General features: G+C 33.3%; 2 protein-coding genes across 6 annotated transcripts; both read right to left on the reverse strand.

The window, feature by feature from the left end:
- Positions 1–244: 244 nt before the first annotated feature.
- Positions 245–2,530, reverse strand: LOC105173863 (uncharacterized). Of its 3 annotated transcripts, none has more exons than XM_011095761.3 (8): positions 2,374–2,530; positions 2,144–2,273; positions 1,532–1,654; positions 1,370–1,420; positions 1,188–1,234; positions 1,011–1,115; positions 653–707; positions 245–505 (listed from the first exon to the last, which is right to left on the reverse strand). In XM_011095761.3, exons 1-8 carry the CDS (start codon positions 2,461–2,463, stop codon positions 489–491), a joined length of 618 nt encoding a protein of 205 aa, XP_011094063.1. In that variant the 5' UTR covers positions 2,464–2,530; the 3' UTR covers positions 245–488. The 3 variants fall into 3 exon arrangements, with proteins under 3 accessions (XP_011094063.1, XP_088731434.1, XP_088731433.1); XM_088875308.1 differs by having other exon boundaries at positions 1,188–1,287; XM_088875307.1 differs by having other exon boundaries at positions 1,011–1,287.
- A 1,078-nt stretch (positions 2,531–3,608) lies between these two features.
- Positions 3,609–12,754, reverse strand: LOC105173864 (ethanolamine-phosphate cytidylyltransferase). 3 transcript variants are annotated; one of them, XM_088875622.1, is made up of 12 exons: positions 12,594–12,754; positions 10,839–10,926; positions 9,736–9,872; positions 9,447–9,625; positions 8,888–9,123; positions 7,578–7,750; positions 6,181–6,252; positions 5,582–5,649; positions 5,284–5,404; positions 4,545–4,610; positions 4,317–4,439; positions 3,609–4,147 (listed from the first exon to the last, which is right to left on the reverse strand). In XM_088875622.1, exons 3-12 carry the CDS (start codon positions 9,766–9,768, stop codon positions 4,076–4,078), a joined length of 1,143 nt encoding a protein of 380 aa, XP_088731748.1. In that variant the 5' UTR covers positions 9,769–9,872; positions 10,839–10,926; positions 12,594–12,754; the 3' UTR covers positions 3,609–4,075. The 3 variants fall into 3 exon arrangements, with proteins under 3 accessions (XP_088731748.1, XP_011094065.1, XP_011094066.1); XM_011095763.3 differs by having other exon boundaries at positions 9,447–9,872; positions 10,839–10,877; XM_011095764.3 differs by having other exon boundaries at positions 9,447–9,872.
- Between the last annotated feature and the right edge of the window lie 198 nt (positions 12,755–12,952).

The following is a 12,952-nucleotide window of genomic DNA, read 5'->3' on the forward strand; positions in this document are numbered from 1 at the left end:
AGGTTATGAGTTTGAAGTCCGCTACATCTATGAATATTTGTGCCCAAATTTATTGTAATATGTTTCACTATTTTAGTTATATCGATGTGTTAATTGAACCGATCTATTGGGAGGAGGCGCTATTCCTTGGCAAAATAAGTAGCCTCTCATGAATTATTGTGAAATAAACCCTACATAATATCAGTGGAACTGACAATTTCGTAACACCATCTAAAAGGCAGGAGAGGTATGTAGGACATGTGTGTTATGCAAGCATTGCAAAGATAACATGTATGGCATCAACTTTTTGAAAATTTTCTCTTCTTTTTTTTGGCTAATATACGCGCAAGACTACTGCAATACAATTATCGGAATTGTTTTAATAAATAAACTAGATTCGAAAGATGTTGCCTGCTCTGAGAGGGAGAATGGAGAATAGAACAATGTACCCGATGCAAGATAGGATCCAACTCGAACCAAATTGGGTGACGCAATCCCACAATGAGAACTCAATAAAACGGCTCATCTGCAATATCACAATTTCATCAATGTAAAGAATAAGAAGTCATAATGTAGGGTTTCGCATATGTCAATAGTGAAATTGGTCCAAGAAACAAGAAATGAACTGCTGAAGCGAATATAAAGCAGAAAGCATAGCCAAGACAAAGCATACCATTGTTGTCATCAGCCATATTGAAATCATCTTCATCATCATCACAATATTCAGCCTGTAAAATTACAATTGTAATCTTACATCAGGATAATACATTTCACAAATACAATTGGAACTGGAATAATTTGAATTTTCAGGTCAGACAATTGCAGTTTCCAGCCCATGGTTGATTCATCTTACATGAGAAAGCCAATAGGTGGACAAAACAAGCAGTAATAAGATTGCTGCAATATATTGCAATAAATGATTGGCACACAACAGCAAGTGTATGTTAGTACTCAATTAAACAGGACTTAAATAAAGTTAACCAACGAGGTAAACCAGTCCATGTACACGACAAGCAGAGTATCTATCATACCTGTTCATAATCGCCCTCATCACTGAATTCTCCTTCATCTTCTTCATTTCCTCCATCTTCTTCTTCTTCCTCTTCATTTTCTTTCTTTTCAGTTCCTTCTTGGCCCTGGAAATTTGAAGTTGCAGAGAGAAACAATTAAGGAAAACAACATGACATTCCATATGTGGTAAGATATACCTGATGCTTCTGTTCAAGCTTCTCAAAGAGATCCAGTTTCTGCAAGTCTGCAATGAAACACCTTCATCATCTAACATTCTGTCCAAATTTCTTTGATTTTCTTGTTTAGAACCCCAAAAAAAGAAGACGCAAGAATAATCAGTGTCCATCATTAAGTTGAATATCTCAAATCAAAGTGATACCTGATTCGGGGTTCCATCGAACTCTCTTAACAAGCTTTTGCTTCTTCTCACCTATTTGATTCATTAAAACAAGAAAATATGAATGCACCTCGTAAAAGCCGAAGCTACAATCCGAGACATCTGAAACTGTAAATGATTCATAAACTACATATGAACATAAACCTCTAGCTAGCTCGGCCGGAACATGATCTGCATCCAGTTTAATGAAGTGCCAGAGTGGTGGTTTAACCTTTCCTGCATGCAAATTCCTATCCGAATATCTTTCTATGTCTGGTTTGTCTACTTCTGCAATCATAAGTTACGATAATATACAAAATCAACACATTGCAGGCATGCTTTCAGGTAAAAAAGATTCTGAGTTGTTTTGGCAAACAAACTACAATAGAAGTTTTTCAAATCAAACTAATATGAATCTGCATAACAAATTCAGATATTTTACAAGCAAAAGCAAAGAGCATAAGAAATGAAGTAGTTTGAAGTAATATAAATTTGCCATTCGACATTTACAATGCAAATTCATCTCACTAATGTAAATAGAATAAATGATTCTAACATTTACAATGTAACATGTCCCCTTATCAGAAACCACATCGAGACTTTGGAGAATTTCCTTCTCCTCCTTTCTGTTTTTTTCCAATTTATCAACAATTCACCACAACTGTCAATTTGCCGATTACAACACAATAAAATAAAAAATACAAACTCAAATGAACCTATCAATACAGAATCAGTAAGCGCCGGCCATAAACTTCTGCAGAAAAAAGAGATACATACTCTCGGGACGTTCAGTTCTATCTTCGTAATAATAAGGAGAGGAGTTCCAGTACTTGTGGAAACCCGAAGACCATTTTATCAACTCAATCTGAGCAGTCGAATACTCTGCAGTACCCAAACCCTCAATTTCCTAAAACATTTAATCAATCAAAGAAATCAAATTAGCTACTCAATCCAATGCAAAACCGCTCGCCCCGGCTGAAATATAAAGCGCAAGCTGAAATAGTTACTGGAAACAGTTCCAATGGCTCTTGCTTTGCCGGTCGGAATCCACCGCCGCCGAAGCCACCGCGTCCCCGCCCCCTTCCTCTGAAGGCCATTTACGATGGTACTCTCTAGTTTTTTGGTGTATACAAAGATTTCTACCCTAAAATGATTTTTAAAAAGAATATATAGCAATATTTCAATAAATTAAAAATAATTTATTCAATTAATTTATTAATATAATAAAAAATAATAAAACAACTCAGAATAAACACATTTTAAAATAGAGAAATAATTACATTCCCTTCTATGGTGTAATTATACGTAAATTGCCTATAATTTGAAAATTACACATAACACCCTTCAAAATTTATTTTGGTCTTACAAATAAGTTCCTTTGTTAGTCAAAATTGACAGAATTTGCTAATATTAACAAAAAAATGAATGAAAATTAATATTAATAAGAATGTATATTTTCACCGTTATAAGGGTAGTTTCGAAAAAAATATTTGAGTTACAATAAGTCACAATCAGTCAATCGAAGCTAAATATTAATCTTTATTCAATTTTTTTATTAATATCAACAAATTCAAAAATTTTGACTAGTAGAGAAACTTATTTGTTATACAAAAGCAAACCTTAGTGGTGTTAGATGTAAATTTTCAAACCAAAAAAGATTTTACATGTAATTACATCAAATTTTAAAGGAGGAAAGCATAATTATCCCTAAAATAAATAACTATACATAACACATGAACTCAAAATTATTGAAATAGTAATTTGCTCCATAGAATCGTTTTTCTTTTTCCTTCTCCCCCCCTCCTTTCTTCAATTGAGAGAATCCCAAATCAATCTGGCTCTTTCTAGTTTGTACTATAAAAAAAAAAAAAAATCCAAAGGTTATAAAATGTCGTTAATGCTTTTATTCATATCTTTATACCAATGAAGTGGTTTAATAGTGAAGTGAGTAATATTTTGATTGGTTGTTACAAATTTAATTTCATTAAATACTTTGAGTTTATAAATCTTATTGAGGACGTAACTTTATATGAATCAACTTACAATGTTTGATAAAATAAATGTTGTTGCTTCATTCCTAGTAGTGGATATTGCAACTTCAATTTTAATATATAAAAGAATCATGAAATTCAAAGTTTTGTAATGTATACCATCAATAAGCTCGCAAATGAAATTTCGCATTGAACTCAACATGTCTGGAAAGTCATGTATACATATCTATCATGGCTCAATAAGACCGAGCTCAAAAATTGTATATTTAATTAAAAAACAAAACGAAGTCAAACAAGTTTCCTAAAAGCTAGAATGAATTTCAAGCTTACATCAACAACAACAAACAAACATACAAGGTGTAAAAACCTCGATGGCGATCCGCTCCAGTTCTAAGACTGAGGCATACATACGAATGAAAGCAAGAAGTGCGCCATGGCATGAGTAATCAAGTGATATCGGCCAATTTACAATAACTATGGTAAAAACTTCTAAAAGATTAACTCTATAACTAATTATCAATAATTTAATAGATACCCGAAGCAGACCGCTAAATCAAATCACCGGCCTAGCTTGTGTTTTTGTATTTTGCCATTTTGGCCTTCATAGATTTCAAAGAACAAAATTACTGCAATGTAGCTTCTCTTAGATCATGTCAGTCACCTTGAGAGGAGAGATATATCTCAAATTTTGTTAATTGCAATTCTTTTTCAGGTGCCTTCAGTCCACAGCTACATATTTCTTCTCGGCATAATATTTCTTTTCGCTTGCTTCTTTCTTGGCATTTCGTTTCTGAGACAATTGAAGAAAAAATGCATTATTTTGATGCATTAAGCCAAAGAGATATACTAAGGCCAGGTGATAGCAGATTAAATATTTCAAATAAATGCATTAACAGACTATATAAGCTACATATTCAAACAGCTCCCCAGAAACCTAGGTAAAAACAGATGAAGAATACCAGATAAATCTCGTGGTTGGCAATAATCCTTTCGGCTATGGAAGTTGTAGTGATATCTTCTGGGCTCTCAAGCATTTGGAAAATTCCCATACTCTTCGGAACCACATAGGGGTCTGACTCGCCCTGCATGATGTAATTGACATTTTTAACATATACTTTTTCATAATTAGCTGGAGTCTGGTTATATATATATTTATGTACAAGAATTGGAAAATTGTTAAGACTTACATTCAACAGAGGATTTTTCTCTGCAATCGTCCCATGCACGACCAAAGATATGTTGAAAGTTGTAATCTTTAAGCACCACGCAAAAATAACAAGAAAAAAGAGAATTGTAACAGCAAAATAATGTAAAGTAAAATTAGAAAAGAGTTGCAGATTAAGAACTTGGAAATATGGTTAGGGTGGGAGCAATTAATTCATCAAACACAGATGATTATACATCAACTTTTGAAATGTGGGATTTTAACTCTTGCAAAACCATAAATCTCCTCTTTGGGATAAGTATCAATACTTGAAAATGTCTACAGAATACTAACAAAAGATTATTTTAATAAAAAGTTCTATCTGACACCTTCAACACATTAAACGTGTTTAAAAATACTAAAATACAAATTGTGGTAGAGAAAATAAAAAGTAAAAGTATCATAAATTGGACTATGAAATAATTTTATATTATCTTACATTTGTAATTACACTGCATGGTCTTAATGCGTCGGTATTCATATAGTTCATAACTTACTTTCTTGTTAGCATGATCATTGTCTATTACACAAATTAATAAGTAATATAACTTTTACATTATATTTTCTTAGTTTACATAAATTTTCTTTTTGGGTTTACATATACAAGTTATATTTTATCCTATATTTTTCATAATTATCATATTATTGTATCGTCTTCATATATCATCATGCAATATAGTTTAGGCACAAGACGCATCATTCCGAGTGTAGGTATAACGTACCATATCTTTAGTAACTTCCCAGGGTGCACCAATAATAACCTCATCAACATAACGGCATGCCAGTACGCTAAGGCTACGCTCATGGAGATTCATTAGAGGGAAATGGTTCCCACGGAGCTCACTGAAAAAGAGGAATTGATTACATTCTTTCTACTATCTCAAACACGAACCAAAACAACATGTTGATCATACTGATACTATTGTTTCTTTATTGCTACTTTGCAAATATTAGATCATCAATGAGATACATAATTTGAGAACATCACCATAGAGTTACAAGTGTAATGCAGAGCAATACCTAACAGTCTGATCAGCGTAAATACCGACAAGAAGAAAATCTCCAAGTTGTCTGGCTCTCTTTAGAATCTGTGCACTCACAAAAAGCAATTTATAATCAAATCATTCCATATCAAACATCACTGCAAAGAGAATAATATTGACATGGTGATTTCAATAAGTGAAGACATGGAACTAGAAGCAAAATAAAAGTAGTGATGCAGTCAAAAATTTACTTCCACGCATTTTCTCATATACTAATTTTTTTCCTTAAAAGAACAAGGGAAAGAAATCTTATCAGAAGCAGCCCTTTAACTACTACAAGCTTCACGGCCATGCTTCACAGTGTGTGTTTTCCCAGAGAGTGAATTAGTAAGCAATCCAAGGAAAAATATTTAACAAACAGGTAAACATTAAATCCTGAAAATCCTATTAACCTCATGAAAATAGACATCTTTCAGGTGTCGATTAGAAGGATTTACTTCCCTGATTTATCCAGAAACAGAGATATCTAGTTTAGAAAAGATTGTTATCTACTTTAGAGAAGATTGAAATTCCGTGAACACAACATGTATTAACTTAAAGCTGCCACAGAGAAGCTTCATCAAATCCTTAAAATACCTCCACGTGCCCAGCATGAAAAAGATCAAATACCCCATCAATGTAAACAACACGAGAATTTGGTCCAGGCCCCTGAAATTAAACAAAACAAAGGAATTTAACCAAGAAGGCTTCGTCGGAAGAAGATTAAGCCTTCAGTCAAAAGTGGAAAAAAACTACTACTACATTTTAGCACCATAGTCTTCCAACAATATTATAATAAAATAGACAAGTATTCCCCCTTATCGTCCAAAGTGATTCATGTATGAGCAAGAAAATCTTAGGGCCCATTTGGTTGTGTTTTCATTTTCATTTTCAGTTTCCAATATTTGGAAATGGGTAGAAATGCTTTATTGGTTTTTGTGCGAAAACTGAGAATATGTTTGGATTAGTTGTTTCCAAATGTAGGTATATAGGTGTGAGAATGTTGAATATAGGTATATGTATTTTTGATGTGACAAATGACCAAATTGATTGAATATGTGAAATTATAAAATAATCAAAGTGAGTCTTGCCATTTGAAATAATTTTAATTGATTTGAAACAAGAAAAGACATGTTGACAAGATAAGACAAGTATGACAAACCCATGTGACCTATAATTTAAAAAATTTGAGAATTAAAATAGGAATGCATTCTCAATGAAAGTGGCTTGACCAAACAAAATCCCAACCACCCAAATAGTGAAAAGTGGAAAAAATCTCATTGAAAACACAACCAAACAGGCCCTTAACATTGTAAAGGCACAAATTATCATATGAACTGAATGTGAATACTTAAACAAGTTAATATACATGAAACTAAGAAGTAAAATGAATGTGATTATTTGACTGAATTAATACAAACTACAGTTTAAAATGTATGAATTGTTTCTTAATATTTTTGATATTAATGAATTTCTATTTATCCAAGTCTTCACATCATATATCCATGATTAAATTTAAATAAATTTCACATAGGTGATTAAACTCTATTTCTTTTAGATTGGATAAAAGATTTTATCAAATGCTGTAGAGCAAGTTACCAGTTGAGCATTGTTAACATTAAGCAATTGACAGATTATGTAGGTCATTGTTAACATGCCCAAGTTGAAATAAACCATGTGCTCCAAGTTTATCAGAAGGAGTGATACTGAAAAGGTTATTACTGGAACAAGCACCATATAGGAGATCTGGTTTCACAAAACTTACATTATTTGTTCATTGGTAAGTCATAATCTCTATCTTCTACTGTTTCTTGAGCTACATCACATAAGATCTCAAAGAACAGTTACTATTTCTCAATATGGTAATTAGGCAACTCTTATGCACAACAACTCTTATGCATATGCTGATTTATGCACAACAACTCATATGTTAAAGATCTTCATAAATGCCATCATCAGCATGATGACATTCTCGCAAAAGGGTTTAAACATACCTTGCCATTTGAAAATTGCACAATTCGTCTGGAAGTAGGTAGGAAATGAGATATATGGCCACCATTAGTAAAAGATGTGTTATGCTGGGTGTTGTTTGAGTTATCAAATTCACCAGATGATTCCAAGCATACTTCCTCAGATTTAGCATCCTTAATACAGGAAAGTATTCTTCCTGTATACATATTAGTGGCATGATCAAAATAACACCTAATCATAATCATTACTCACAAAGATGCTAAATTGCTAGCTTAACATTTCCTTTGGAGATGTAAATGATAAAGTTAAAATAGGGACAATCTGAAAAAGATAATGAGAGATGCAAGAAAAAACATAAGATTTGATATACAATGAAGGCAACAAGAATTGTGAATAAAACGAGTCATAACAAATCATAAACTGATATACATAATCATTTACTTACCCAAGTACCAAATAAGACTAAATTTCAAACTCAATAAAGACAAAATAAATAAATGAAGCTAATCAGGTGGTAGAACAAGTATAATATAAAATCCTGAGGCATGAGAAAAAATAAACACTTAATTGGTTTCACAAGTCACAAAGAATTGGTGAATTAAAATTTGTGAAGGGACAGAGGATACAGAAAATAAAGTACCACAATGTACAAACTTTCCAGTATAACGAACCTTAACTCAATTACAAGATATACACATATGTAGCAATCTGGAATTGGCTTTCCAATTGTAACAATGACACTAAACCATTCCTGTGTCACATAACATACTACTTCCTAATGACCGTAGGCATCATAAAAGAAAAGAAACATGCAATGTTGCCATGATCTTTACATAACATATGCTGGCAGCAGCACAGCTAGCAACTATGAAAATGGTTGTTGTCAAGGAAGTAGTTCTCTGACAAAATGGCAATCATGTCTCTGTAGCATTTAAGCAACTGTTATAGCCAAAGAATTTAACGGCCAACAATAAGATAGCGACTGCATAGACTGAGAGGGCTGGATAAAGGGACAAATTAAACTTTGTGGTGCTAAAAACAATAATCAGAATGGATGACTTATGATTTTGAACAGAGAAAAAGAAGGTCTATTAATCTCATTCAAGTAAAGTTGCCTAAATTATCACTGCCTAAGGTTTTTTAACAGTCACATCGAAAAATATATATGTCAACTATATCTTGAATAGGAGAGGTGGAGAACATTTTATCAACTGTTAAAAATGTTAGACAATGAAGCAACTTCATATAATCCATAAAGGATCCTTCCAAGAAGAAGATATTTTTCTGAGTGAACACTAGTTACAACTTAAAAACAGAACAAGAGGAATAGTACCTACAATATCTGTGCTGGAGACGCCTTCCGTGCGTTTGATCTGCTTGTAGCGACCAACTTTCTTTGCTAGAGCATAAGCATCAGTTCCATCAGGAAGAAGGCATGGATCATCACCATGTATAATGTAGTCAATCTTATGCTCCTTGAAAAGTCGATTCATAAATTCTTCAGTAATTTCATAAGGAGCATTTGGAATGACTTCATCCACCCACTTCAACCCACTAACAAGGGCCAGCCTGAACAAAGTACCTCAAATTAGATCACAAGTACAAGAATCATCTAATGGACAGTCCTATGATGAGAATTCTCAATTTGACCTGGCCACAAAAACTATAGAATATTGGCCAAAAATTGCCAATGCAATAGCTCATATGCTACAAACTACGTTGCAATATTTTATTACCAATAAAGTCCATCAGGAATGAAGATTATGAATTCATAATTATTAGAAAAGTGGAAAGAAGGAAAAAGTAGATTTTTTTCCTAACTTTTATGCAGTTTACTAGTTATTGTGCTTCAACACAAGACCTACAGAACTGATTAATAGTTGCATGTATACCTCTCCTGCATAGATAAAACTGGAGGGCCTTTATTGGATATGATCTCTTCATCACTTACAACTCCAACAACCAATTCATCTCCCAGTGCCTTTGCTTGTCTCAATGCATTGGCATGTCCGTAGTGCATCAGATCAAAACATCCATCCATATACACACGAACACGTTTCTTTGCAGATTTCTTCTTATGAAAACCCCTCAAGTCAGGAAAAAGGTGAGGCATTGTTGGAACACTAATCATACCAAAGTAGCTAGTGGAAAAACTGAGGAGTGCACAAGTAATCATTATACCACCAAACAGATGCGGGTAGAAATAAACCCCATCTTTTATCCAACTGCTGCTCTCAAATTCCATCTGATTCCTCTTCTTCTCTTCTCTAAGGCCCTGGAGAAGGCCTTTGCAATCAATTTAAGAGGAGACACAAACCCTGAAATTAAACCCAACATAAGTTATACTACTTAAAACATATCCCTCGTCTTATACAAAAGAAGGGATGGGGAAGAAATGCAAAAATGTAGATCTTTTTAAGGTAGAATATCATAAAGTTTAGCTTGAAGAATTTTGAACTGCAGAATTTCAAATCCATTTTAACATGTCCATTCACTTGTTTGGATAAGTTGAGTTACTATAAGCTCAAATCCTTTAGCAACCATCTTGTGCTATTTTCAGTCATTCTGTGTTCCTTGGATCTGCACTGGAGTTTTTTGGAGTTCATATCTTCAAATCTTGATCTTCAAATGCAAGTACAACCTCAAAAACTCTTGCAGTGCAGGATGAAACATGGTCAAGACATAATTGTTGGAAAGAACACCGCCACAAAACAGGCTCACATAAAACTTATTGACAACGGACAATATCAGAAACAATTCTACTTCGATTGATTGAAGTATCAATTATCATCACAATAATTCATAGTTCCATGAAAAGAAGAGGAACAACAAAAATAAGGTACATAAGATCTGGGTAAATAATATGAGGATCATTCTGCAAGCTTAACAAGCATACTTAAACTTAATTCAAATATAGAACAAAAGCTATTCTTTCTTGTGTGTAACCCACAGACATCCTAATCTATCAACAAAATCATCAGATGCAACAATAAAAGATTAAAACTATCTAAATAGTCGGAAGAAAAGAACAAAACTATAAATAAATGAACCTGAGCAAAGCCGAAGAAAGTTTGTTGATTTTCAAGAAAATTGAGGAAATAAATGGAAGCATATAATATATCTGAATATGGCGTGCGAAAGAAAAACACCCTTTTTGTTTATTGGCAGTGCGTGCTTAAAGAAATATCATGCAGTAAACAGTAAATTGCACAAAAAGTTAAAGCATTTGCCAAAAATCTAGATTCTGAAAGAAATAATGTGTCCTGTTGGATGAGAAACTTCACCTTTTTTCTTGGTTGGTGTCTGCGTCTCCTCTTCTCTTTCTGTGAGGAGATGTACAAATGTCAATCTTGTAAAGATAACAGATGGGACCTTTTGTATGGAAAATAAAGCGGACGTAAGAAAGGAAAGTAAAAAATGGGTATCTCATATAACAGCTTCTTTTCCTTGAAGCAAATAAATATGTGATGCTTCATGCAAGGCTTTTTTTGCACGTCATATGTTATCTATAATTATTCCTTTTACTTGTTTTATAAGGAATTGTCTGGTTCACAAATTCAATCCAAGTTACAAGAATCTTCTATTAAGTTTTTAAAATGCAATAGACAATTTTCAAATTCCTATTTCATATGGCTTTTCCTAGACAATCTTCTCTGGGTCATTCGGTGGCTTTGATCTTCTTCTTGAAGGGGTTATTAGGAAGCAAATTTTCACTTCAATAGGAATGCCATGGTTTAATCTATTTTCTTTCATAAAAGTTTATTTTCAACTCGAATTTTCTTTTTGCTGCCTGTAACCGAGCTCCTCTCGGCGACACCATAATAATTGAGTTTTTTCATGCTCATACTCCAATTTCATAGGACTGCCTCATTTTGTTTGTGGTTGCACTTTTACTTCCCTAATGCTAGGCGTGTTATTGAGAACTCCACAGTCCAGTCACAGGCTATGTCTTTTCTACTTTTTAGTACTTGCATTAACTGCTGGATTTTATCTTTTTTCCAAATAAAATCCCTGCAAAGTTGATTAGAAAAATGTAAATCTCATCTCAATGATTGTTAAGGGAATATGTTCATCTGGAAATTTGGGGTTTATCATCATGGTCTTATGATGACCAATGGCCTCTCATGGCCATTTATTTTTTTTTCAGAGCACCTCATTCGGCACTTTTGCTCTATATAGACTTGAAGTCTCTCTAGCTATTTGCTTATAAGATCAATCCTACCACCGATTTCTGGCGAGTTTATTTTCGGTCTCTTATCATCCAGCTTCACTTTCAGCTTTGGTTCCATAATATCCATATTTGTTCAGAAATTTTCTTAAGGAACCATAATTTAAACTACATTGAATAGTTTGATAGGACTAATGCAATCACTCATGAGAAATATGGAGGCTATATTGGCTCCCCAAATGTGGTGTGAAGTTTGTCTTTTTCAGTTTCTCTTTGTGCGTTTTAATTTTGCACAACTGGCATCTTTATACATGAACCTTTTTGCTTCCTTAGTGTGATTTGGCTTGTGTGAATTCTCAACAGTCTGGTAGAGCTGTGCAATCGTTTAGTTCAACTTAATTTCTTTCTATGTTCTTCAAGGCACCTGAATGGAAATTTAAATTCTCCAATTCTAAGCCCATTGAAAAATCAAACTCACAAATCATCAGCAGTAAAAGTCCTTTCTTTTATTTCTACAATAATATCGTCATAAGATGCTAAATTTAGCTAAACCTGCCTATAGATTAATAAATAGAGCAGCAGATTCAATAATGAATGCATCTAACTCCAAATACTTCACAAATCCAGTCAATTTCCCATTTCTCCTCTACAAATCTGAAGTCCCCCCAATCCTAAATCAAACCAAGAACACAAATTGGGAAATGAAATTGCCAAGGAAAAATCATTAGCCCAATCACGAAGAACAACGAACAGAAACATAAATTAATTCAAACAATTACTACAAATTCTATAAGCAAAAACATTAATACTTCAGAAAACAAAATTTTCAAGCCATGCATCGGATCAACAGTAGTTCTTTTCTAGAACTCACCTTTAGAAGACGGAAAACTGCAGAGAGTGGTTGATGCCCACCCCGTCAATGAATGCCTTCTCCACTCTACTTGGCGAGAAACGCTTGGTAGGAAAGGAATTCGTCTGAAGAGGAGAAAGAAGTTCACATGGACTGGGAGATATTTACATCGCTGGCATTTTTCCCCATTTTCCTTCTTTTGCCCCAAAACTTCTGTATAATATCGATTAACAACCCAACCATGTCCAAAATATATTATTATATTTATATATTCCAAATATACAATGTCTAATACTATATTCATAAATTTTTTTTCATATCATGCAATTGATTATTTTTTAAAAATTTATGTTTGATGCGGGTACATCTTATGAAAGTCG

This window comes from Sesamum indicum, linkage group LG11, assembly GCF_026168435.1.
Source record: "Sesamum indicum cultivar Baizhima isolate 11 linkage group LG11, ASM2616843v1, whole genome shotgun sequence".
NCBI classification, from domain to species: domain Eukaryota; kingdom Viridiplantae; phylum Streptophyta; class Magnoliopsida; order Lamiales; family Pedaliaceae; genus Sesamum; species Sesamum indicum.